We start from the raw sequence: 27,798 nt of genomic DNA, 5'->3' as shown, positions 1-27,798 counted from the left end.
CAGTCATCAGAAATCACTAAAAAAAGCTTTGCTCAACTTTATTACTACAAAACACACAACTCAGATGATAATCTGATGGTGAAAATATCCGTTTGTACTAAAATGCAAATTTTTACATAGAAGTAGCCTTTTGGGCTTTGCCCCCCCCCCCCCCCAACGAAAATACGTTCCGCCGCCCCTGGTTTCTCAGTCAGCAGTCCATAAAAATAAGAGATTCATATCTCGATGATAAAAATATTCCTCTGTAGCTTTTGAAGATACCTTAGCGGTATAAGAAGATGAAAATTACATCAACTTAGGAATTAGGAAGTTAGGTTCTGTGATTGGTGAGCAAATATATTGCCTTAAATTATATATTCTTGAAGTTTTTAGAAGTTGACCGCATAGTGATGTAATTTCACCATCGACTTTTAATTTTCGAAGCAATTTACAGCTGCACAACTAGTACAAGTTCAACATCATCGTCCTTGTTACCTTGAAGGCTTGATTTGCCTTCACGTCCTCGGTCCCACTCGTTCACTTTTGTGTTTCGTATAAAGATGGCAACGAGAGGTGGTGGCGCTAATGCAGTTTGAAGTTTCGCACCTAATCTTGAGGACTCCATGTCATGACGATGATGTTTTTTTATTATTTTGACATATACTTCTCCATCATGGAGCGTTGAATCGCTTGCCATATAGGTATAAGAGACTGACCAAAGCAAAGATGGATTTCCCTAGGAAATCCATATTTACCACTCTAGGAGCTAGGCGACACCGCAATACGGTACCCGTGTTAATAAAGTGGGACTCCGCTCACGCGCGTTTGGGCCTCCCTAGCTTAGAACTAAGCACTAATATCACCTTAAAAACTAAATCTACAAGGTATGTATAATCTATTTAGTAATTTGATAATGTTTAAACGGTACTCACCAGTTCTTTTGATGTATTTTCTCCAGAATTCCCACGGATTTGTCCCAAATCTTGCGACAAACCACGTCGCGGTAGACAGCTGTACATTTTTTTTTATTTATAAATAAAGCGCCCCTTACGATAGTTGTTAACAACGCGGCCAAATCGTTAGGTTTTTTGCACTGTGTCCAAGGCTTTTTTATTTTGTTTGATTTTTTATTTTTTAATAAATATTTTGTTCAATAGCGATTTTTACGTCAAATACTAAATTTATATCACAAAATATTTTTTAATTGTAGAAATATACATAATATTATGCAATGATTTATTCTATATATATTTTATAATAAAATTTATAATTGTTGCGGTCTTTAAAAAAGGATAGTCGATTGATCAGGTGATGACCACACGTATCACGTGATCTGAAAATCAGCTTCATACCGCTTTGATCGTACTCGACGGTGACCGGACTGACTGCCAAAAAAAGATCGAAAAATGACTCAAATGTAAGTTTCCCTTTATTTTATTAAATTCAAATTAGGAATAGGAATATATTTAATGGGCAATCTTTTAATAAATGATAAACAAACGAGGACAAAACTCATATTTTGGGAGTAATATCATACTTGGGTGCAGGAAACAGTACGGTTAGAAGTTCTAACCTGTTTTTAACGCATTGTCGCCTATGAGGTCCATACATGCTAATGTTTGGACCTCATTGGTACTAGGAGTGATATTTACAGGGTGAAATCGGTTTATATTTGTATGAATTTTATTGATGAAAATTTTAAGGTTTCTTACCAGACCAATCTCGTGTAGATCCCTCGATCCGTTTGTCAACAAAGCAAATACAATAACCCTAAATTAATCCTAGACCAAAAGCTTCGGTCTCTGTTATGTTGGTTGCTCCGTTTGCTCCACTCACCAAATACAGAGACTGAAGTTCTAGCTCGATCTGTACAGGGACTCAATGGCCATAATAATATGTTTATGTATTAAGTTCGGATAAAACTGGGAAGTGAAGTTGCCCGACAGCCGATGTAAGTCACTGTTTTCCCCCTTTTAAGTTTATTTTCCCCCGTTTTGGTGCATTTCAGGCCAAAACGGAATAATAATCTTAATTTTTGGTACAGTTCATTTAATATATTTTTTTTAAATAAAGACAAAAATCGATGAGCCCCGTCGGGGGGATTTTGCATTGTTAACCCCCTAATGGTGGCTGCATGATAGCTACCTCGGGCGTAGACCAAAAGCTTCGGTCTCTGTTATGTTGGTTGTTCAGCTGAACTCCGTTGGCTTCACTCACCAAATACAGAGACTGAAGTTCTAGCGCGATCTGTACAGGGGACTCAATGACAATGGCCATATGTTTATTATGAGTTTTAAGTTCGGATAAAACAGGGCAGTGAAGTTGCGCGACAGCCGAGGTAAGTCACTGTTTTTGTTCCTTTTAACTTGATTTTCCCCGTTTTTTGGCAATTAATGCCAAGAGGGAATATTGATTTGCATTTCGGTCGCGTTAATTTTCAAAAGTTTGATTCATTAAAGACAAAAATTGAAGAGCCCCGACGGGGGGATTTTGCATTGTAAGTCCCTAATGGTGGCTGCACGATAGCGAGCCGTCTGTGTATGAGGAGAAATTTAAAAAATAAAAACATGTTAAAAAACTCCTTGAAACAGACGGCTGCCAGCTGTCTACCTCGGGCGATGTTCGTGCAGGCTCCACTCCACTTCACTACCACTACACTCCGCTCCACCTACCCGAACATCGGGACCGTGAACCATTTCGGATATACAGAGTCACAAAGGTGGGATAGCAATCATGATAATCGTAAAAATTAAACAAAAAAGATGATTGACTTAATATCTTACTCTACACCCGTATTTCACTCAGTTTCCATCCTCCGGTTATCCTCAAAATTGGTGATTTTGGGCCAGTATCAAATTCCTCACACGTATTGTTCACGGCCGATATCAAAACATTGTATGCAACGAACGTAGAGGGCAGCAACACACATCAGTGTTGCTATTATATTATGAAGGTCCACTCGATACGTGTTTTGAAATCGGCCGTGAATAATACGTGTGAGGAATTTGATACTGGCCCCAAATCACCAATTTTGAGGATAACCGGAGGATGGAAACGGAGTGAAATACGGGTGTAGAGTAAGATATTAAGTCAATCATCTTTTTTGTTATATTTTTTTTGTTTAATTTTTACGATTATCATGATTGCCATCCCACCTTTGTGACTCGGTATATCCAAAATGGTTGACGGTCCCGATGTTCGGGTAGGTGGAGCGGAGTGTAGCGGTAGTGAAGTGGAGTGGAGCCTGCACGAACATCGCCCGAGGTACACGATAGCAAGCCGTCTGTGTACGAGGAGAAATAAAAATGTTAAAAACAGACGGCTGCCAGCTGTCTACCCTAATCCTCGAACCGCTTCGTTATGACGTAGGCCTACATTCGATTAGTGATGTTACAAAATGCCATTTTGAAGAACAATTTATAGATACAAATTATTATTTAACAAATACTAAAATTTAATACGTTATAAATATAATTATAATAATTTATACAAATTGGATATGAAATTATTGATTTATGATTTTTTTCTCTACCACATCACAGGTGAGGTTGTTCTATTCATTAACACATCTCTGTGAAAAGGAGCTGTGTCTGAACCTTGAGTAGACTTAAGTTAATTTGCAATCTTGTTCCGATAGCCAATATCTGAGTTCTATTTCCTGTTGGACGATCAAAAAAGTATTTCTGATCTAGGTCGTCAAGGCCATGCATTATTTTGAAGATCATTTATAATAATCATTTACTCTGTGGCATCCTTATTCAGTGTTTCCACTTTTCCCAAAATTCTTGAAATTTTGACTTATTCCAGGAAAAGTTCGGGAAATTAAAAAATTACAGGAAATTCTGCGAAATCAGAAAATTACAATAAAACAACAATGAAACATAGCAACTTTGAATCTTCATGATGTTATATCTAAAGAATTGTTTAGATCTACCTCGATACTAGCTCAAAATTTTCCACTCGCATTTCGCAATTTTGTTCCTATTTTTAAAGGGGGCGTGAACAAAAAATGTTAGATTCCTTGATTTTGGTCACTTGTACCAAATTGAGGCTCGCTGTATTATGCCCGATTTTTGTTAAAAAACTTGAAAATTCCAGGAAATGTCTATGAATTTTGGGAAATTTGTTTTGGATCTGTGGAAACATTAGATCTGGAGCATGTTGATAAATGCTATGTTTATTATTATTGTTATTCTCCCACCTTCAAATCTCAAGAAACTTCTAGTATTGTGAGAAGCTGTCATGGGTGATCGCAGAGCTGTAATACTGTATGGGAGCCAGACGGGAACAGCTCAAGATGTAGCGGAGAAGATTGGCCGTGAAGCAAAGAGGAGACATCTGTCTGCTCGGGTCTTGCCATTGGATTCTTATCCTATTGTAAGTAAGAAACTACAATGAAAAAAATCCTGAATTTTTTTTTCACTTCTTGCTCTGTTTTTTCTTTTTCATCTTCTTTGTCTTATTCTCTTATTTGTCTTCTTTTTCTTCTTCTTCTTCCTCTGCCTCTTCTTCTTTTTCTTCTTCTTCTTCTTCTTCTTCTTCCTCTTCTTCTTCTTCTTCCTCCTCTTCCTCCTCTTCCTCTTTCTCTCCCTCCCCCTGCTCCTCTTACATGCCTCTATTACCCATCTGTCTACCATCCTCCCTACTGACTATTTATCTTTACGTTCCACTTTGTAAGTTTAGTATATAAACACCATTGTCATTTATAATGCAGTACAGAGACTCCAACTTTCCCACTTTCAGAGGGAAATCTCCCTCATTTTGGTCTATATTCATGTGCTCCCAACTTAAGTTTGAATATTTCCACCTTAACTGCCTCCTCTCTTTCTCCCAACATGGCAAAAATGCCAGTCATCATTACAGCATTTTACCTCATTTTTAACCCTTAGTGTGCCACTGACAAGTTTTTGTGCAATTGTACGTATTATCTATGCAATCAGAATAATTCATTTACTCTTTTATACTGGTAGTACAGGCTTTGCAAAACAACAATGCTTCTTGTATTGTGTACATGTTTGTGGATTAATTTCCAGTCAGTTTTACCGAGCAAGGTTTTTCCGTAGTAACCTAAACATTAAAAAGAAAATCCACTATATTTTCAGTACAAACAAATTTGGTATGTTAGCGTTAAATGAAAATATATTACCCAAAAAAAATTGGCAATTGGTCTCAAGGAATTTTATGCTTTGTACTTTTGGTGCGGAATATGTGCACATGGAGCCAAGGTTTCCTGTTCATGAGAGAGTCTGAGTGGTTGAATCTCCCCCTGGAAATGTGCTTTCAGTTGGGCTTTCTGACAATAGTTTTTGTATCAATTTCTGTTCATTTTCCAGGCAAGTTTGATTCAGGAAGAGTTGGTGATCTTTGTTTGTTCGACAACAGGACAAGGGGATGAGCCTGACAACATGAAGGTATAGTTTAATTTGGAAAAAAATGAAAAGAGGCTGTTTTATGAATGCCTGCCAGGATATGTTCTTAGAATATAATTTACATACATTGTTGATAGGCTAGCCAGCAACTGATAATCATAATAATGTAGGACGCTTAATGTAAAATGGCTTCCGCTCAAAATTATTACACCTACCTTAATGACAGCCTGAAAAATCTCTTATCTGTAGACTCAGATGCTTACAGAGGAAGTTTACCGTATTGTCAAGTTTATTTTGATAAATTAAGTTATATATTCATATTCCTATGCCACAAATCAATAAAATGTATTTCATAATAAATCACTGCAATTGGAGGAAAAAAAATAGTAATTCATCTGCAAGACATGCTCAAAACATCAATAAAAGTGAGAAAACAGATCGATAAAGTTTTGGCAAAAATCAAGAAAAGAATAATAGAATTGTGAATATATACCAATCTAATATTGTGGTTTGGTTTCTAAGCTTGAGCAACTCATCCATATGCCATGTAACATGAATTATGCTAAACTTCCTTTTTTTAAGGGCTCAAGATAATAGATTTTTGTATTTCTTCTTTGTATTTATAGAAAAAGACATTGTTTTGGTGTGAAACTTTCTTGGATTCCATTGTCAGAAAAAGAAAACTTGATGGTTGGTGATTAAGATAAAAAAATGCTGGTTGCGGTGAAGATTTTAAAATGAGTGCATGTATGCAGAATCCAATCAAGTGACAACCCAAGTGTCTGTATGTATGAATAAAAAAATCTGTACCAAAGAAATTGCGTAATTGCCGAGAAATCAGCAAAACGTGCATGATATCTCACCAAATTGTCAATTTTTTTCCAAGCAAAAATAATACACTGCCCTACATGTGCTTATGTGTTGGCGATCTTTAGTGTGATCCTTTTTTGCTTTGATTTTATGATTTAACAAAAGTTTATGGAACTGTACCAGATCTATCGTGTTAGTAAATAAAACTTGATACCTCAAAAAAATTCACAATTTAAGGAAAAATTATGTCACAAATGCATCATAATATATGACTGGAAATAGTATTTTCTCCTAAATAATTTGTTACCATATTTGTGCGGTATGTCTTCATGCTTGGATAACCAGTAGGTATTCTTTGCAGTGATGTAAATTTTGATTTGCGCCAAAGTAAGGCATGACTGCAATGAATGAATCCAGATGCCAATGATGTCATAATATGATGTCGTATATAAACATATTTGCAAATCCTTTTTCAATGACATTAACTTGGGAATTGATACTAAAGGTATTATTAAACAATTATGATTTATTGAAAAGGTGTTTTGAAATGGATTTTCATGCAACCCTTGTAGGATTATGACATCATTGACATCTGGATTCATTCATTGCAGTCATGCCGTACTTTGGCGCAATTCAAACTTTACATCACTGCAAAGAATGCCTCCTGATCATTCAAGCGTTAACACATACCACATAAATATGGCATTAAATTATTTTGGAGAACATACTCTTTCAGTCCATATATAAATATTACATGTTTCCTTAAATTAAGGATTTGTGAGGTGTCAAGTTTTTTTTTTACTCACACGGTAGATGTAGGATAATATGGGGACGATTAGCCTTGATTTTACTGGCTTTCACATGATATCATTGTTTACTGCAACTATCTTTAAACTGTCTTGGTTTCCATTCTCAGAAATTTTGGCGTTTTATAATGAGGAAGGATCTGCCCGGTGACTCTCTTACGCAGCTAAGATTCTCTGTCCTTGGCCTTGGTGATTCATCTTACCCCAAGTGAGTAGTGTACATTTTAGTTTAGATAAAACCCATTGATCTACTGCGTAGTGGGATATTCTTCACGATTTTACTAGTTCTGGACATTTCAGTGGGTTTTTAATTTGTGTTTTCAAATTCATACATATTACGTTATATGGAATAGATATTTTTTGTGGGGTTAATAATCCTTGGTTAGCTGTCTGACCACAGATAGTGCGAAAATTAAACCCACACAAAAATTTCTGTCCATGCAGCAATACACATTGACCTATTTCCCAGAATTTAATTATTCCTCTATGGTTGAATACAATAGGCTCACCATTTCATGACGAAGTCAAAATCTATGAAAAATAGGAAAAAACATTATGTTCTGCACCACTAAATAAAGTTGTATCAACATTTTGTGGTAATTCTATTTATAGGACTTTTAATTTTTGAACAATTTTTTAATTATTTGCAGGGCAGAGCTGCTCTTGACTATTTGAAATCGGTACACTTCAGTAAAATATCTTTTCATCTTCGTTCTTCATTACAGATTTAATTATGTCGCTAAGAAGTTATTTCGTCGTTTGGTCCAACTTGGTGCTTCAAGCTTGATTCCCCTTGGCCTAGGGGATGACCAACATGATCTTGGGTGAGATACATCTGTCATGAAAAATGATATTCAAATATATCAATGTTGTAGAGGTGTTTTGGCTCAGTGGATAAGCCTCCGGACTTTTAATTACACTGAATCCCACTGCTGCACCTAGATCCTTTCGCAAGGTGTTTGTCACTCTCCACCCAGGTGTAGTAAATGGGTACCCAGTAGAAAGGAATTCCTTGAATGCTCAAGTGTCCAATCAGTAGCTGCTCTCAGGTTGGGGTAATAGTATGCAATGCTTAGAAGCATTGTATTGAGCTATATAAATGTTGCATATTGCTATTCTAATGATATTTGTGAATGAAATTATTCAAAGTTTGCTCAATATCTCATATGGAATCATTGTTTTGCCAGTTTGCAGTATTATTGTTAATTATAGTTTTCTTATTCTATTCTGACCTGAATGGAGTGCATGTATTACGGTATTTAGTTTAACCCTTTTCTATACTCGGGCAGCCTCTCAACTCTCATCCAGGTGTAATTTTGCCTACCACGTCACATATATTACTGTAATTATTGTTCTCCGGTTGAAGAATATTTATTTATAAGCGTATAACACCTCTTTATCAGAAGTCTCCAAACACTTTATCATGTAAGCACCGTTCATTATTCTTTCTTCCACATTTGATTTATGTATTTGTGATTCATCTCGCTCGCTGGTCTCTAGACCAGATGCAGTTATAGATCCGTGGCTAGATACCCTGTGGAAGGAACTCCTGTCCTTTTATCCTCTGCCAAGCGGTCTAGAGATCATCCCAGCTAATGTGTGGTGAGTAAAGGCAAACTCTCCTATTTCGAAAGGGCAGTTACAACACGTGTTTCCCAGTGAAATTGACAGTTGACCAGAAAACGGTACCAGCCGCACAGAAATGTTGTAAGCGCTAATGATGCACTAACAGAGGCCCTGTTACAACCGATAATGCAGTGTTGCAATGTCAGAACAACATGTTATGTAAATCTTGGATCAGCGTTTGACATCACAATCAGAAAGATGTGCCTGGACCTTCTTTAAGTGCTCTGTTAGCACTGAGGTCTCTGTACGACCGGTACTGGATTTTATTTTTATTGGTGTAGGGTAATAGCTAAACATGACAGCATTATAAAGTAGAAATAAAATATGATTTAGCAGGTCATGTTTGAATCAGTTTAGAACTCCAATAAAATGAGAAACCTTATTACAACAGAAATCTGTTCTATTTGCTTCCATTCCCTTTTCAGTGGTATCACCAATGTTCAACATAAATGATGCTCCTTGTCATTTGAACAGGGCAATTACAATTTCAAATTTCGCTTGTACACTCAATACTCGACACCCCTTACCCCACTCCCCGTCTTTGCATATCCTGCTATTTTGTTCACCTCACAGGCTATTAAGCATTTAGGCATACAAAGAATTTAAGTTGGTCAATTTTTTTCTTCTTTACAAATGGTACGTGGACTTTATATTATATTATAATAATAATACATAACATTTATAAGGCGCTTACTACGGGTGTTTCTAAGCGCACTCTGTTTATGGTTTATATACTTGGGAGAGAGGAAAACAAATTTGGAAGGGGAAAATGACACAGCTAATACAACAAATAATTCAAACTGATGTGCACCTCCAACTGTGAATCATCTATTAAACAGGTAGGTTTAGAGTAGGGTCATGAACTGACTAACAGATTTGGTATCTTGAATGTAAGAGGGTAGCTTATTCCAAAGGGAAGAGGCAATTGAAGAAAAAGGGCGATCACCATACTTTGTAGAGGTTCAAGGTCCAGGAGTTAACTGCATCGTATATGATGAACAGAGAGTCCTTTAGGAGGTACTAGAGCGTAAAGAAATGAGATCTGTAAGATATTTTGGGGATTGGCCATTGAGAATTTTGTAAGTGAGAAGGAGAACTTTGAAAGAGATAAGGTGATGTATAGGAGCCAATGGAGCATACGCAGAATTCGGGTTATGTGCTCGGATTTCCTACTGAGAGAGACTAATCTAGCGGCATATTTTTTAACCCATTGAAATGTAACAAGGTATGTATGAGGGAGGTTGGAAAATATTGAATTGCAGTAATTTAGGTGACAGGAAACATACGCATGTGTTAGTTTGGCAGTTGTGGGTTGGTCAAGTAGTTTCCTAATCTTTCCCATTTTGAAAATAACGTATGACGCAGACCTGCGATTATGCTTGATATGATCTTGAAGTGTAAGAATGTTGTCAATCAATACACCAAGGTCACATACATACTCACTGCCCTTCAGGGAAACATCAGAAGATAAGTCAGGGAATGGAGTAGTGTTTCTAAATTTTGAAAATATGTGTATAATCTCATATTTTCATTCATTAAGACAGAGTCTGTTTTCTGATATCAAACCGTAATGTCCTCAAGGCTGCTATGGAGTTTTTGGGCTGCTTCAGCCTTCGGACTGGGTTTGAGTATGACATAAATTTGTGTGTTGTCAGCGTACATTACATGCTGAACACCTTGGTGAGATTCTATGAGTTTGGAAAGTAGAGGAGCCTGGTTCAGATTGGGTTTAAAGGAGAATGAAACTCTTGGAGCAAGTTAGCTTTTTGTGAAAGCAGAAAAATCAAAGAATAAGATCAACAAAAGTTTTAGTAAAAAAGGACTAGCAATAGAAGAGTTATGAGCATTTGAATGTCGAGATCACTAATGCTATGGAGATCCTCCTATTGGCAATGCGACCAAGATCTGTGATGTCACACACGTACAACTCTCCCATTTGGACACTGAAAATATACCCCAAAACATCTCTTTTTGCTCATTCTAATCATATGACAAACGATTCATCAATGATATAATGTTGTGAAACCTCTGTACTTGTCATCTCATAAAGAGAACACCTCACCTTGTGATAGACTCTATAAAAGTGAGAATATAAGTGAAATAAGTACTAAAGTAATGAGGGAGTTGTACGTGTGTGATATCACAGATCTTGGTCGCATTGCCGATGGGAGGATCTACATGGCACTAGTGATTTCAATATTCAAATGCTCATAACTTTCTTATTATTCATTCAATCTTCCTCAAACTTTCAACAATATGTTTCTTTGATTTTTCTCTTTGATATGGATTCAGCTGGTTTCAAGGGTTTCATTCTCCTTTAAGTATGACATAAATGTGTGTGTCGTCAGCGTACATTACATGCTGAACACCTTGGTGAGATTCTATGAGTTTGGAAAATAGGGGGAATGGTTCAGAAAGCGTATCATTTAATGATTACTTGTTGGGATTGACCATTAAGATATGAGCGAATCCGTTCCTGGACAGTTCCAGTGATGAAGAATTCCTTCTGAAGGCAATTGCAGAGCTGCCAAGTAGTACGATTTTTCCGTATTTAGTACGTTTTTGCAACCAAAATACGGCAGTACGTTTTTTCTTTAAAAAAATCCTTTTTTTTTTTATTTTACAAAATCGAAATTTATTATCATCTCTATATGTCTCTATTTCATAAAACGTACACAAATATGGTTATTAGATCAATGTAATTTCAGGTAACTTGTTTTTTTTTCAATCATTTTGTAAAAACCAGGGTGAGATATACACAAGTTTCAATGTTTTTTTTTTTCATCTGCAAGAGCAGTGCACATTTTAGCTTGCATGCAGCTTGAGCGCTGTGATGGGCGAGTGCGCCAAGCATTTTATTATGAAATACACTTTTTTGGGGAAAAATACAAAATATTTATCTCACACGGTAAAAATACTGATTTTTTGGTCAAAATACTGATTTTGGGGGATAAGAATACTGAAAATGCAAAATACAACTTGGCAGCTCTGCAATTGAATAGCTGATTGATTTCAAGAGTGTCAAAAGCGGCTGTGTAGTCAAGAAGGACTAATGCTACTTCGTTGCCCTTGTCCACAGCCAGCAGAATATTGTTGAAAAATTTAACCAGCAGTCTCTGTCGAGTGATGGTTTTTATAAGAAGACTGAGGCACAGGAAACATGCCAAATGGTGAATTTTGGTGAATTTGAATGAGAGGCAGGATATCGTGAAGAGTGTCTTTCAATAGCCAGGTCAGGATTGGGTCCAATTTGCAGTGCTTTGGTGGTAGTGATGTGATGAGTTTCCCGACTGTTACTGTTAAATTGACTTTTACTGTTAAATTGACCTGAGTTGAAATGAAAATAAACCAAACTGAAACTGACTTCCAGAGTAAAAAAACTCTTCCAAGAAGGTCCTACATGTATTAGAGAAGTTGTTACTCATGGAAGGAGGGGAGCGATAAACACAGTAAAACCTAATAATAGAGGATGAAGTGAGATTTAGAGTTAAATCTAATATCTCAAAGGAGGTAAAGTTGTGGTTTGGATTTACAGTACACCGTATTGTTGATTTATATAGAAGAAATATACCACCACCCCTTGAGGATATACGGGGTCGGTTTGTGAAGTCATAATTTGGCAAGGAGGATTTCAGATCTGCCAAAGTGTAAGCATGTCTAGTGTCTACTGCTGTCCCCAGAGAGCCATGATTCAGTTATGACTAAAACATCAAGCCGATTATCAGCAACTAAATCAGTAACTGCATGAGCTTTATTGGTCAAGGACCGTGCAGTCCACCAGCCAATATGGAGGCCATTTGAAAGCAAAGTAGTTCATGCCAGAGATTGCGATCTTGGAATCCTACGCTTACGTCCGTGATGAGCTTGACGTTGTCGACCGATACCAAGATCGCAAACTCTGTTTCACACAGGCTGAGCTAACAGCTGGTTGGTATAAAGTATTGACATCATAACAGATATAATTTGGAGTTAATACATGTTTAATGTAATGTTAAGTGGTATCATGATCAGGGTCCCGTAAAACAAAGGTTAGCAATTAATCGTACGCTTGATTTTTACGATTGATTGTATATTGCAGCCATTGGAATCAATCGTAGAAAAATGTTCTACGATCATTGCTAAGCTTTGTGTTACGGGCCCCAGAATGAACAATGCTAGGTTGTTGTGGGCCCTGGATTGGGCTCAATATCACCAGATAGTAGAGTACACAAATGAAAGTAAGCTGTAGTGTTGCAGTAGTACAAAACTGACTTACTAAAGTAATTCACCCTGTTGTTTACACAGTGTTGTGGGTTGAGCTACCATTTCATTCATACATGAGAGAGTCAAAGTCACTATAGACCCTAGGAACAGATGAAGCAAGTGTTACACACAATAGAGCACTTTCAGTAGTTGCATTCCCTGCATTGTTACAAAATACCTCGACAGGCATGTACAGAAGAAGCATACAAGTTCAGCAGACCATTCAAATGGGTTACAAAGAACAGCAGTCAATGGAGGGCACAATATCAACGTTAGGATGCGAAAGATATTGTATGTTTGATTTTGCCAGCGCCATAATGAGGCTGCGATGAATGCAAGGAATGCTCCCCATGGAGTGGAAATTGTGCACTTTTCGTGCGGGATTGAAATGAATCCAATGACCGGGGTAATAATATGCTGTAACGCGCTTTGAGCCATTCTGGGAAAAGCGCTTTATAAAAAATTTGATATTATTATTATTATTATTATTAATAAGATTCACTACAGTGGTTATACACTGTACTACGTGTATTGGCTTCACATTACCGTTCAAGTACAGAAACCAATGTCCAAATTTACACTCAAAATATACCAAGATGTAGACAAAATTATTCTTTAGAAATTGAATACACTGTTCCTTGACCAATAAAACATCAATAAATAACAACAAATAAAGTAGAATCAAGCAAAAATTATTACCAAACAAATGAGAAACTTCAGAGCCTTAGTGAGAAGGCTACCACACTAAGGAGGTGCACACACACCAAAAAAAAAAATGTGTATATTGCTGCTTAAACAATGGCAAGTCTTTCTTTTATAGGAAATTAGTTGTATGCTGCATGTAATGTTTGCTTATTATTGCTCATTGAAGAGAAACTCTGAAATTGAAATCATTACCGATCATTATCTGCTGGGTATGAAAACAATTACAGTTCAGCTTACTATATATTAACCTAACTATCCATATAATTCTTACCATAGTCCCCCTTCCCGGTTCCATGTGCAATTTGTCGATACCAAAGAGAATGGCTTCACGAAAGACATCACAGACACCAAAATGGTTGAGCCTCGTAGATCTGTGGCACCCAACAATCTCTGTCCTTTCCATGCCAAGATGGTGGCCAACGTTCGGCAGACGGCTCAGGAACATTTCCAGGATGTGCGATTGGTCAAGCTGGACGTTCAGGAGGCCAATATAAAGTGAGACTTTTTTCTTTCTCTTTCTCAATTGAAGCCATGCTCATACTTTACGAAGCAAATTTTTTTGGATGACAAGATTTTAAATTAATTTTTTCGTGAAAATCACCTAAGGTTGTAATGACAAGGCTATCTTTCAAATATCTACCCAAATCTAAACAGTTGTTTAGACCAGATTGTGCATTATATACCTCTTCTAAAGTCAAGTTTCTCCTAATTTGAAGAAATTTATGTTATCAAAAAGAGATTTGACTTCAGCAGAATTGCGTGGTCCATGCATTGAATCCATTGGATTGAAAAACATAAGGTAATTAGTGAATATTTAGTGTTAAAGGAGATACATCTGCTTGTCTTGCAATCTCTCTGTCATTCTCTGCAACCAACAAAATTATGATCATGTGTCATAAAACTTTGTCTGAAAACTAATAATGTTAGTCTAACAGTTAACATTATTTCAGAAGCTTATCACAATATGTTGTTGAAATAAGATGTGTGAAACATGGCCCTTGTTTTGTGAGAATTTTCCCAGGTACTCTCCTGGGGATGTTGTAATGATTCACCCCATTTAAATTATTTGATGACAGTAAGCCAATCAAATTACATAATTTCAGTAGCTTATAACAATGTGTTGTCGAAAAATGAGATCTGTGAAACATGGCCCTTGTTTGTGTTGGACTTTTCCACGAACCCTACTGGGCCCCATTGCATAAAAGTTACTATTATGGTAACTTTGCCTTCCTATAGAAACTACCATGGTAAGGATGAGCAACAGCCAATCAGAATCAAGGATTCCATTAAAGATACCATTGGATGGCAAAGTTACCATAATAGTAACTTTTATGCAATGGGGCCCAGGGGATTTTGCTATGATTCAACCCAACAAACTTTTTGATGACAGTTTAATAGCCAATCAAATTATGTTATTTCAGTAGCTTATAACATTGTGTTGAAAATAAGATCTATGAAACTGGGCCGTGTTTTGGATATTTCCCAGGTTCTCTCTTGGGGATGTTGCTATGATTCAACCCATAAAACTTTTGGATGACAGTTTAATAGTCAATCGAATAATGTTATATCAGTAGCTTATAACATTGGTTGAAAATAAGATCTGTGAAACGGGTCCCTTGTTTTGGATATTTCCCAGGTACTCCCTTGGGTATGTTGCTATGATTCAACCTATAAAACTTTTTTATGACAGTTAGCCAATCAAATTATGTTATTTCAGTAGCTTATAACATTGGTTGAAAATAAGATCTGTGAAACAGGGCCCTTGTTTTGGATACTTTCCAGGTACTCCCCTGGGGATGTTGTAATGATTCAACCAAGAAATTCTTCATCGTCGGTGGAAACTTTCCTTGAACATATGAACCTTGATCCAGATCAGATGATTACCATCTCACAGAATGACCCAGGTTAGTGTGAGAGCAAGGCTGGTATTCCATTTGTTTAAAATCCTGGAAGGAGTGAGATAAATGCGGATAGAGGTAGAAGTGAAAAACAGAGAGTCAGCCTGCCCGAAAAGTCTAGTCTTCTCTCCTGCTCTACAGCTCCATTCCCTGACTCAATCCAGCCTTCTTTATCTACTTTAAGCCTTTCTCACCTCTCCAACTCAACCAGCCTTCTACTCAAGCTTTCCACTACTTCTGGTTTACAGTCCTTTTAAGGACTTCACTCATTCCAAAAAGAATACTCTAACTTCCTAACCTCTACTTTCTCGCCTTTCCATTTTACTTGGGTGGGTGCGTCGTGGTCTAGTGGTTCTGACTCTTGCCTTTCAAACAGAGGGTCGTGGGTTCGAATCCTAGCCATGGCGTGTTTTCTTTCAGCAAGAAATTTATCCACACTGCTGCACTCGACCCAGGTGAGGTGAATGGGTACCCGGCAGGATTATTTCCTTGAATGCACTGAGCGCTGGTGATGGTAGCTCGAGCTAGAGCCGGGGTAATAATAGCAGCGCTTTGTATCCTTAGGCAAAAAGCGCTTTATAAATCCAGCTAATATTATTTTTACTTCTTTGTCTATCCACTTTTATCTCAGTCCTTCCAGGACATTACACATGGTGTACCGTAAACCACTTCCGCAAAACATACGGTACATGAGTGCAATCATGCATACTGGGTACAGGTGGATATATATATATACATTAACATACGTTGTTTAGTTTTGGTTAGTTATTAAGATTATCTTTATCTATTTTCCCTTTTATTTTCATATCCCTTGTGTGTGTGTTTCCATTTCTTTTTTGTTTTGTCACCTCTGTGTCCGTCTTTGTAGGCAATTCTACAATAATTATTTAGAGGGGTCCTCACAATACAAGCACTGCTTTTTAGTGGATCCCTCCATTTTCTCAGAATTTTATTTTATGTTTATGATATTTTGCTTTTTTGTTTTTACTTATATAAAAATATCATATATTGTACATGCCTCAATTTTTATTGTCTGTATATTAAAGTTCATTGTTCTGTTGAAAATGAAATGAAATTAATTGAATTGAAAAGATATAGGGTTGCAATAGGTTTTAGGGTAGGGTATAGTGTTAAATGATTAAAGGACAAGTCCACCCCACCAAAAAATTGATTTCAATAAAAAGAGAAAAATCCCACAAGCATAACACTGAACATTTCATCAAAATCGGATGTAAAATAAGAAATTTATGACATTTTAAAGTTTCACTTAATTTCACAAAACAGTTATATACACATCGTGTCCACTCACTATATCTTTTGTATTTTATTATATGAAATATGAATTATTCTAATTTTCTCATCATTGTCATGTGGAATTAGCATTGTTAAATACTATATGGTTCAGTCAAGTTGGTCCTTGTCAAATTTGTAAAAAAATGAAATATTGTATAATTCAAACAATAAAAAACAAAAGAAAGAGTGAGTGATGGACATCATCGACTGACTCACATAGTTGTGCATATCACTGTTTTGTGAAAAATATGCGAAATTTTAAAATGCCATAACTTTCTTATTTTACATCCGATTTTGATGAAGTTTTCAGCGTTATGCTAGTTTGATTTTTCTCTATTTATTCAAATCAACATTTTTCTGGGGTAGACTTGACCTTTAAATCCAGGGTTGGTGCTAGTCATTCAATTAGTGTGAGCAATTGTCGCCGAAGCAATTGTCATGGAACCTATAAAACCATCTCTTGGCAAGTCATTTTTTCCTCTTGATCCAAAATAGATGTTCCTTTACCTCCATCCTGGTTGCTACCTCCGACGTGTTCCGTCCGTTACCTAGCAACGCATTACCTGGATATCAACAGTATCCCAAGGAGATCGTTCTTTGAGATGCTGGCCCACCATGCAAGGAATGACCTGGAGAGAGAGAAATTCCAGGAGTTTGACACGGCAGAAGGCCAGGTATCTCACTGGAATCAATGTAGTAATGATGACTATGATGATGATGATGATGATGGTGATGACGATGATGACAATAATGATAATAATAGTAATGATGATGATGATGATGATAACATAATGATAATAATGATAAAAATGTTTTTCACCACCCCTCGCTCTTTCTCTCTAGTTCTCCTTCTGTCCTTTAAATTGATGCTTGCATACCTGATGGTTTTCTATTAGCCATTGTATAATTTATGTATGTATGTATTTTTTTTTTACATCGTTCTCAAGCTGTTTGAGCTTACGATGATCCACGCATGTATATACGTTGTCTTTGTGATTATACCAATTGACAAATGTTATGTAATGTTGACAATGATGTGTATATATATGAATAAAATTAATCAATCAGTGATGATATTTAAAATATTATAATAAATTAGTATTCCGCTCTTACATGGCACTTAATACATCAAAACAACATGGTCAAGTGCTTTACAGATATCATTGCCCCGTTCATCGAATCCTGGCATGCCCACACGTAATGCATGCAATTCCTCCACTGAGTCCACTTCCTAGGATGCATTCCAACAAGACTTTCCAGACTCAATAATTGAAGGGATATATCTGTAAAGTGCTTAGAACCATTCTGCTGTCCACTGAAAAAAGGGAAGCAAACCTGGTGAATGAGTTTCGTAGTAAATGGGGAAAATGTGACACTGCTTTATGTGGAAATATTTAAGTAGAGAATTGCATTTGAAATATTGATATTTTATAAAGTAGAGGCTATGTGACATTAATTCCATATAGGCGTCATATAGAGCATACACAAAATATCCCAATTCAAGAAATAAAAATCACTTCTGAAAAATAAGTCAAAGTTGCCTTCTTTTTGTCTGTGGACGGTAACATTATTATGAATGTGTGAAGAGCTACATTGTATATTAAAGATTTATAGTTGTTGTAGTGTATATTAGTCAGAGTATATTCTTTTCATGTTTTCTTAACGTTAGCAAGAGCTGTACTCGTACTGCAACCGCCCTCGTCGGACCATCCTTGAGGTTTTACAGGACTTTCCCCATGTGAGCGCTACCATCCCGTTTGAATATCTATTGGATATCATTCCAGCAATACAGCCTAGAGCCTTCTCCATCGCCTCATCACCAACGGTAAGTTTGAGTATTGTCTCTGAGACCTCACTGTGACAAAAAAAAAGAACTTCTAGCTCTCAAGGTGTAACTTCCATAACATTAATTGAAGATTTTTTCCAAGTCAGGTATCATTGTCAGTCTGTTTGCTTGGGAGTCTGAGAGACGTCTCCTCTGTTGCAGACGTCTCAGAGACAAAAAAATCTCTGCAATCGATGGAGACATCACAGAGGCGAGAAACAGTTTCCTAAACTTTTTTCCATGTTCACATTTCCTGCAAGTCTTTGCGGACTTTGTAATTTTCAGGAGACCTTTCTGCAACTAGCAAAATCTTGAGTTGCAGACTAGCTGTGAACTTGTTCCATGCCCTGTGAGATACGTCTTTTAGATTTAGTTCAATTTAGTGTAATTACTTTATTTTAAGTTCAAGCAGATGATATGCACATACTGATATTCACTGTTATTTTCCTCTCCCTTTTTGTAGGCACATCCTGGTGAGATTCATATCCTGATGGCTGTCGTTAAATACAAAACTAAATTAGTTCGGCCAAGAGAGGGCCTCTGTTCAAACTGGATAGCATCACTCAAACCTGACGGTAAACACTTCTATGTCATTTTGATTGAAGTTATCATTTAGATAGAAGATGATTGTGTATATTTTTGCTATGGGATGATATAAGATTAATAAGGGAAGACAAATTGATTATTAAACATATGAAAATACATGAACACTTACCAATCTCAATTAAAACAAATGAATCGATTGAGTAACACTAAACAGAAGCATAATTGAGCGATATGAATCAAACAGGAAAAATAAAGTGATTTTTTTTTTGTATTCTCGTGTTAACATTACCATTATAAACAGTATCGTAATAGAGTACAAATAAGTGAGCCAATAATGCCCTAAGCTAATTCTATCTCGAGATTACCACTAATGATGTAAAAAGTCAAATATTTTTCACTTTTTATGCATGCATATATAAATATCTGTTCCATGTATCACAGTTACGATAAAGGTTAATATCTTGAATACATAACACTTCATTTGATCTTTAATACGACAGTTTCTCCTCTGCTAATGTCTAAGAAGATTCAAGGTGAGGTTTAGGATTTTGATAGGGTTTTTGGTTCAGAATGATATAAGGGATGAAAGTTAAGTTATGGTTTGAAGCTCAGGTTTATGTTTCGCTTAATCTCAACCGGTGGGCTGCAAAGCTCTCTCAGGTGAGCCGCGAGAAGCTCCAACGGGGAAAAAAATAGGGGAAAAACTATAGTATATTTCACAGACCTTTCCGAACATGTTATGTCTGATCGGTCTACGTGGGTCAAAGCACCCTTAGGTATCATGCATATTGCAAAGCATACACATGCATACTATGATGGTTTCGATCTACAGTATCTTTGATGTGAACCTCATGTGCATGCATATTGTGTTTGAAGTTAATTGTTGCCCATTTACCGGACATTTGCAAATGCAGATTAGTTCTCAAACTATTTTTTTCTAATGTGCTTCAGAGCTTTTTGTTCAAATTTGATGAAACATTTTTTTCATCAAAATTGACATTTTCTTAAAATTTTGGTTGGTGGGCCTCTAAAAAAAAGTAAAAAAAATGGTTGAGAAGCACAAGACCTTGCCAATTTTTGGTCTTTGAAAGGACCTTCAAAGGTCTCCCCTCTGTGGAATGGGAGCCTTAATGTGTTCTATTTTCAGTAGAAGCCGTTGTCACAAGAGCAAATGCCATGGAACTGAAGAGTGACGTTCATTTTTGGAGCTAAAATATAGTGGATTTTATTTTGTAATGCACAGATGATATCAGAATACCAATTTGGACCAAGAAGGGTACCATCTCGTTCCCCTCTACCAGTACACCTGTCGTCATGGTGGGACCAGGAACGGGCGTGGCCCCATTCAGGAGCTTCATCCAAGAGAGGGCAGCACATAACATCGGAGGTACAAACTGCATCCACTTGATATATCACATTCCTCCTTTACCCTTAGATTCTGTTTCTAAATTTTAAAAGCTATCATTTACCAGTAGTTACATCAAAGAAATGATTTCATGAGGAAGTTTAAATTGTCGCCAGGCCATCGCAGATCCGCACATCTGTGAAATCATGAAATCTAAGCTGAAAAATGATCACGTAGAAAATCACCAACAAAGACAAGCACACGTGGGACAGTGTGTTATACATGTAATTGCTGGGAAAAAAGCTATTATTTACCGTCAGTTATGCTAAGGAATGATTTCATGAAGAAGTTTTGATCTTCACCATATCTTTGTAGATATGTACATTTTCATTAACCAAACTTTGTGAAATCATGAAATCTAAGCTGAAAATGATCACACTGAAAGTCACCAACACAGATACGTACATGTGGGACAATGTACATGTATTATTTTTATTGATTGGACAAAGACCCAGCATCTGGCTGGAATACCATTATTGTTTTGTCAATTTCTAAGAAATTACACAATTTCTTCCAGAATCACTTGGCACATACATATTTTAATTGATTAACTAAAGAATTGAGTGGTCATTTATTGTTTTTGTACTGTTTATTCATTTTTAAAGAGGCTTCATAATTCAGTAGCTTAGAGCATTAAGCTGCACAAGACAAAAGATCGAAGGGGCAAGGCCATTGTGTGATAAGAGTGACTTGCCCCTACAATCCTTTGTTCGATCAGAACATTCCTGTGCCACAGGCTTGAAGGAAAGAGAAGTTAACCATCTTTGATCCGTTTGTATCTTCTATTTCTGTCAGACAACTTGCTGTTCTTCGGTTGTCGATATGAAGGTCAAGATTATCTTTGCAAAGATGAGTGGTCAAAGCTCCAAGACAACCTGTTGCTTCAGATGGTCACAGCTTTCTCCAGGGATCAGGTGAGGTCATGTGAACATATCTGGAGGTCATTATATTTTAAATAAACCCACCCCCCCCCCAAAAAAAAAGGGAGGGGCTTCCCCTTGCTAATCTCATGACTTTGAAACAAAATGGCTTCAGGTCAAGTAAGTTTGGAGGAATGTTTCTAAACTCATCACCCACTTTCTTTTAAACTTTGAAATTGATCTTTCATGTCATACATGATTGAGCTTAGACTAAAGGCAAAAATATCATTTTTAACAAATTCCCTTTTTCTTTTTTTATGTATTATTAAGGGCAATTGATGTTGATCATCTGTCATTTTACCCCTTTCTCCTCTCTTAATACTTATCATTTTTGTCTCACCTGCATAGCAGTGTGAGACTATAGGCGCCACTTTTCCGACGGCGGCGGCGGCGTCAACACCAAATCTTAACCGAAGGTTAAGTTTTTGAAATGACAGCATAACTTAGAAAGCATATGGACCTAGTTCATGAAACTTGGCCATAAGGTTAATCAAGTATTACTGAACATCCTGCCTGAGTTTCATGTCACATGACCAAGGTCAAATGTCATTTAGGGTAAATGAACTTAGACCATGTTGGGGGAATTAACATCAAAATCTTAACCTAAGGTTAAGTTTTTGAAATGTCATCATAACTTAGAAAATGTATGGACCTAGTTCATGAAACTTTGACATAAGGTTAATCAAGTATCACTGAACAACCTGCATGAGTTTCACGTCACATGACCAAGGTCAAAGGTCATTTAGGGTCAATGAACTTTGGCCGAATTGGGGGTATCTGTTGAATTACCATCATAACTTTGAAAGTTTATGAATCTGATTCATGAAACTTGGACATAATAGTAATCAAGTATCACTGAACATCCTGTGCAAGTTTCAGGTCACATGATTAAGGTCAAAGGTCATTTAGGGTCAATGAACTTTGGCCAAATTGGGGGTATTTGTTGAATTACCATCATAACTTTGAAAGTTTATGAATCTGATTCATGAAACTTGGACATAATAGTAATCAAGTATCACTGAACATCCTGTGCAAGTTTCAGGTCACATGATTAAGGTCAAAGGTCATTTAGGGTCAATGAACTTTGGCCAAATTGGGGGTATTTGTTGAATTACCATCATAACTTTGTAAGTATATTGGTCTAGTTCATACAACTTTGACATAAGAGTAAGGAGCTTTCGAATGTCTGCGACTGCAACGTAGTCCTAGTTCACCGGAAGTGGTGACACCGCTCGTTTAGTATCACGTTCGTACATTGATGAAAACAGTTTCGATTTAAGTCGACGTACCCGTACCAGGCCACAGCTTATTACCAGCGTGATAGCGAGCGGGCCGTGGGCCGATGCTCGGCCAGAGAATCAGGCGTAGCATCACGCTACGAACCAGTGGGGCGACTGTGGGTGCAACATTTGCACTCTTGCACAAAAAGCCGAAAAAACACAGTTGTTTGGAAATACATGTAGAACATCGATTACCTATCGGATATGTAGTGTCTGAAAACAGGACACACTAAATGTAATGGAAAAGCTGGTAACAAGCAGTAATTTGCAGTTTACCAGCCCTGCTGAATCAACAAAACTCGAATGTTGATGCGGCTTCATTCATATTTGCTAAGCTTGGATGACGTCATCATGTACGAACTAGCGCTCATTCGAGCACTATGACACCGAACGTCAAAACCCTCAAATACGAGTCACAGATTTGGGCAGTGAACGAGAAGGCTCGTCACAGATTACTTTGTGCATGCGCAGCGCTCCAAAAATTCCTTAATCTCGTATGTCCACATGGCTCGTCACAGAAAACGAAAGGTCTCCAGTAATCAGGTATTACTGAACATCCTGTGCGCATTTTAAGTCACATGACCAAGGTCAAAGGTCAATGAACTTTGGCCGAATTGGGGGTATCTGTTGAATTATCATCATAACTTAAAGTTTATGGATCTAATTCATAAAACTTGGACATAAGAGTAATCAAGTATCACTGAACATCCTGTGTGAGTTTCGGGTCACATGATCAAGGTCAATGGTCATGTAAGGTCAATGAACTTTGGCCATGTTGGGGGTATTTGTTGAATTACCATCATATCTCTGTAAGTGTATTGGTCTAGTTCATAAAACGTGGACCTAAGAGTAACCAAGTATCACTGAACATCTTGTGCGAGTTATAGTAGTTTTCAAAGCCAGCACTGCTGCTATATTGAATCACGTGATGCATGTGATACCGCCAGAGGCATTCCACTTGTTATGATTCATTAAGCTTAATTGATACATGTAATATGAAAAGAAAATGTCAATATTTTTACTTCCATTTTAATTTGAATATCTCTCTTTTAATACCTGTTCTACTTTTTCATGTTTTGTTTCAGGAAGACAAGGTGTATGTGCAGCATCGGATAAAAGAAAATGCCGCCCTCATATGGTCGCTTATGAACAGAAGTGACAGATCTACAAGAATATATGTAGCAGGGTAATGATCATGAAACAATAAATTACTTGCGTTCTCTTCATCTTCCTATTGATTGTCAGTCAAGGAGTAGAGGCCGAACTCGGCCAAATTTTATACGCTTTGGCCAAGCCTCATGTGCAAAGTATATGGGAGAACTTTTCTCCTTCAGCATTTTGATTGGTATTCCTTTTTATTTCTTGTCCTTCTTTCTCTCACTATAAAGCTGCCTGTTAAGTTCTTGCATGTCAGGCACAAAATTTGTTCACCTTCATTTCATCGATATGTTGATATATCTTGAATTCTCGCTATGGACAATAACCAATAGTTTCCGGATGTAGCGCACTGCATGAATTAGCCATTCACTGTGTGCACTGAAGTAGAAATTATACTTCTTGTTCAGTGATGTGTGACCCAACAACTCCTGGGCTTCGTCTTACAAGGAGTTGCGATTGATCCGATCAACCACAACGTCAACATCTAAAATGCACGGTTTTTTTCGAAATATTTTCTAGATATGCTGTTTATTCATACATTCATTGCTTTCTTGAAAAGTTAGGGGGCTTCTCTTTGTTTACAAATGACATTGTGCAAATTTCCTGTAAAAAAACGTGACATTGATGGATTTCCATACATTTGAGGTTGATCGGATCGATCGTAACTCTTTGTCAGACGGGGCTCTGGTGTACTTGTATGATAGCTACTGCTGGTCTAGTTGCATCCGCTTTCACACCCCATTCTTAATCTCCTCTTACATTTTGAGGAGGAATCATTGTAAAATTTGGAACTTGGAAAACTTGGAACTTGTGTTTTCCCTCATGCTGTATACTATTCTTGCCTTCAGCTACCAGTAGTTACTGAGTCATACAAGTAAACACCATAAAATAAATCCATATTTTATTGTTCGAAATAGACATGAAATGAAATACTCCAAAAATTTGCCATGCCCAATTGATCGTGGCCACTGTGCTGCGCAAGATCGTTGAGGCTCTATCCCTTTAATCGTTGAATGCCAAACAGGGTAGCAGCAACTCCCATCTTTTAACGTCTTTGGTCTGACGCTGCGGGGGTTTGAATGAACTCCCGACCTGCCAGTTGTAAGACGGACGCTCTACCAACTTAGCCAACACACTGCTTACAGCATGAGCTGTATCCGGGATTTTTTGTTATTGTCAATAGCAAGAATTGTACATTGACTCATTAACTTGTAGATTCTTAAATTCCCATACGCTTTATACAAGTGCCGTAAGAGCCCTGCATCATAAAATGTGATCAATTGTTTCAGACGTGCAATACATGTTGCAGGAAAGACACACTCTAATATTGGGGTTGAATGCACATTTTACTTTAGAAAGTTGGGATCCCCACCCAAATTCAAATAAATGTTTATTTTTCTGTATTTGGTTTTAAACCATATGTAAAGCGTGAAATGGGCTGAAAGTTCAGAATATGCATGCAATCATCATACCTAGCGTTCGGAGACCTTTTCATTAAATGTGTAAGAATAATGTTTGAAGGGCCTTTTATTCAGAGAAATAGGAACATTACCAAGAGAGGACGCTCAATATCCTTACTGTTGAATTAAAATTCCCACAAAGAATTCATGCAGAGACTGCACTCTTGTAAGATTGGAATTTTACATGATTGTCTAATATAATTAATGTTACTGAACCAAACTTTAGACAGGTCGTGTGGACTATTACCCAAAACAAATCTGTGGGGTAGGTGATAAAAATTAAAATCTTGATTCTTTGCTTCTTCACAGAAACGCTAAGCAGATGCCAACAGATGTCAGAGAAGCACTATGCGTCGTGGTCCAGTCGGAAGGGAAGATGAAGGAGGAGGAAGCACAAATATTTATTAGTGACATGGAGAGGAAGAGACTGATTCAAATGGAAACATGGTCGTGACGACTGACCACATCCTTTTATTCCGTAGCCTTTTGACAAGGCCTTGTGACTTGGCTGTATTCCTCGTCAAGTAGCGGCTGAGACGAGACTACCGGTCGACGAAGAGAGTTGGTGAGACCCGGGTGAATGCATGATCAAGCAACATCGCGATTCTGGCAGCGACATGAAGGTATGAATTATTCATAAGCATGCTGATTGGCCAATCCGCACTATCGGTGTTGATGTCTTCATGGGATCAGGTACATTCGCTACTGTGGTACCTGGTTCATTGATGCGAATGGTACGCTTGCTGATTGGCCGCTACCTCTCAGGTACTGATCACAAGTCAGATATAATGGTCAACAAAGGAAATCCAAGTCATGTTCCTATTAAAAGGCTCTGTGGCCTCGCCTGCATTCACCCAGCCTTTCGTGTTTAATCTTTTTTCAGTTGGAAGACGGTTGATATAAAATTCATAACATATGGAGCTTTATCTAAAGGCTATTTATTTCTTGGAGTTGGAAGAAAATTTTTGTCCCAGTTAGGACAGAGTGATCATATTTGTACCTGGACCAATTTTGATCCAGATCACACCCTGCTAATTATGTATGATACCTCAAACTATGCCAAATTAAGGATTTAGTGATTATCATATTTTGAGAATTGAGCAGAGATAATAATACAATATATATAGAATTGGAAGAAAATGTGTAAATGATAGAAATCATTTACACATTTTCAATTGTCAATACTGAATCTACTTAAAGCCGTTACAACAAATTTCCTTTCAATTCTTCTTTAAACCCATATTACATCACAATAATTTTATATTTAGTGAATTTTTTCCAACATATGTACTTTTTTCAAGCTTTCCAAAACTAAGATCACTTCATTATTATCATGATTATACCGTAATTGTTTTTGTAATTTCTTGACTCTTTTGTAACATTACTTTTTTGTTGATTTTATGTATATTTGTATGCTCTTTTGTAAAACATTTGTCAATTCAGCTTAACAAGCTGCGATCATATGTTTTAATAAATCTTGAATCTCTTGAATCTCAAATCACAAAGTTCCTTAAAATTGCAGTGCGATTGAAAATTCAAAATTGCTGCTTTTCTTTGCAAATGGGCAAATTTAGGACTTTTTAAGACATTCTCTATCAGTCTATATCTATTTCTGATACATAGTATAAAAGGTAGCCATTTAAGAAATAGTGTTGCCAATTAGAAGAGATAACTTCTGATCATATAAGGCTTCAGATGATTTATTGTTCCAAATGTAGGCAGTGGAATCTTTTGAGTAAATTCCACTGTTTAATAATGTATTAATTTTGTTTTTACAAAACCTAGTGCTTTAGTCTGGTTCATAGAGGCAACGAGAGAGACAATTTATCTTCAACAAACATCGTGATCATGAATGCAAGAGGGGGTGTCACTTATTTTAATCGAAATACAATTTTTGTTTTTCAATTTTTAATTCAGAGGGAAGACTCTTGAATTAGAAATGTCCACTGAAATAGATAGCTTTTCAGATGCCCTCATATTGACATCCCCTTTTGCATTCATGATCACGATGTTTTGTTAAGAGGCGCGATAGCTCAGTCGGTAGAGCGGGGGTTTCGGATTCCGGTGACCCGGGTTCGATTCCCAAGTGGTGCGCTAGTGCCCTTTGGTAAGGCATTTATCCTCATTACCAGGTCCCTCGGAGAGGACCTTAAGCCGTTGGTCCCCTGGTTGCTTGCTCACAGGCATTCGTGCTTTCTTAGCAGTCAGGTAAAACAACCTCGGTATAATAATGATCATAACTAGAAATATCTAACAGTTTTTTATCAAAGCATTTGTCTTCCATTTGTTTATGATCCAATATATATATCATGTGGAATGTAAATCCTCAAGGAAAATTTCAAATGGAATTTTTTTTTTCCTTCAATTATCTTGTCTTACATTTGTTTAAGATCCAAAATACATATATATATTATGTGCTATCTAAATCCTCTAGGAAAATTTTTTAAGGATTTTTTTTTTCTTCAATTATCTTGTC

At 36.9% G+C, this 27,798-nt stretch overlaps 1 protein-coding gene across 1 annotated transcript; it reads left to right on the top strand.

Moving 5' to 3' along the window:
- Positions 1-256: 256 nt before the first annotated feature.
- On the top strand, positions 257-26,817 carry LOC129277802 (NADPH-dependent diflavin oxidoreductase 1-like). Its single transcript, XM_064110394.1, has 15 exons — positions 257-326; positions 4,195-4,356; positions 5,313-5,390; positions 7,075-7,172; positions 7,690-7,788; positions 8,465-8,566; positions 13,814-14,032; positions 15,320-15,441; positions 17,224-17,402; positions 18,398-18,553; positions 19,017-19,128; positions 20,343-20,486; positions 21,300-21,418; positions 23,790-23,890; positions 25,632-26,817. The coding sequence occupies exons 2-15, from the start codon at positions 4,222-4,224 to the stop codon at positions 25,774-25,776; spliced, it is 1,809 nt and encodes a 602-aa protein (XP_063966464.1). The 5' UTR covers positions 257-326; positions 4,195-4,221; the 3' UTR covers positions 25,777-26,817.
- The last annotated feature ends 981 nt before the right edge of the window (positions 26,818-27,798 follow it).

The sequence above is a fragment of the Lytechinus pictus genome, chromosome 15, assembly GCF_037042905.1.
Source record: "Lytechinus pictus isolate F3 Inbred chromosome 15, Lp3.0, whole genome shotgun sequence".
Taxonomy (NCBI): domain Eukaryota; kingdom Metazoa; phylum Echinodermata; class Echinoidea; order Temnopleuroida; family Toxopneustidae; genus Lytechinus; species Lytechinus pictus.
Note: the sequence above shows the minus strand (reverse complement) of the source record. Positions and strands in the feature narration are given on the sequence as shown.

Excerpts from the sequence above, each read along its gene's own strand:
- LOC129277802 (XM_064110394.1), top strand. The coding sequence starts at position 4,222 with ATGGGTGATCGCAGAGCTGTAATACTGTATGGGAGCCAGACGGGAACA. Across the intron at positions 4,357-5,312 it reads CATTGGATTCTTATCCTATT|GCAAGTTTGATTCAGGAAGA; the intron begins GTAAGTAAGAAA and ends TTCATTTTCCAG. Across the intron at positions 19,129-20,342 it reads AGCATCACTCAAACCTGACG|ATGATATCAGAATACCAATT; the intron begins GTAAACACTTCT and ends TGTAATGCACAG.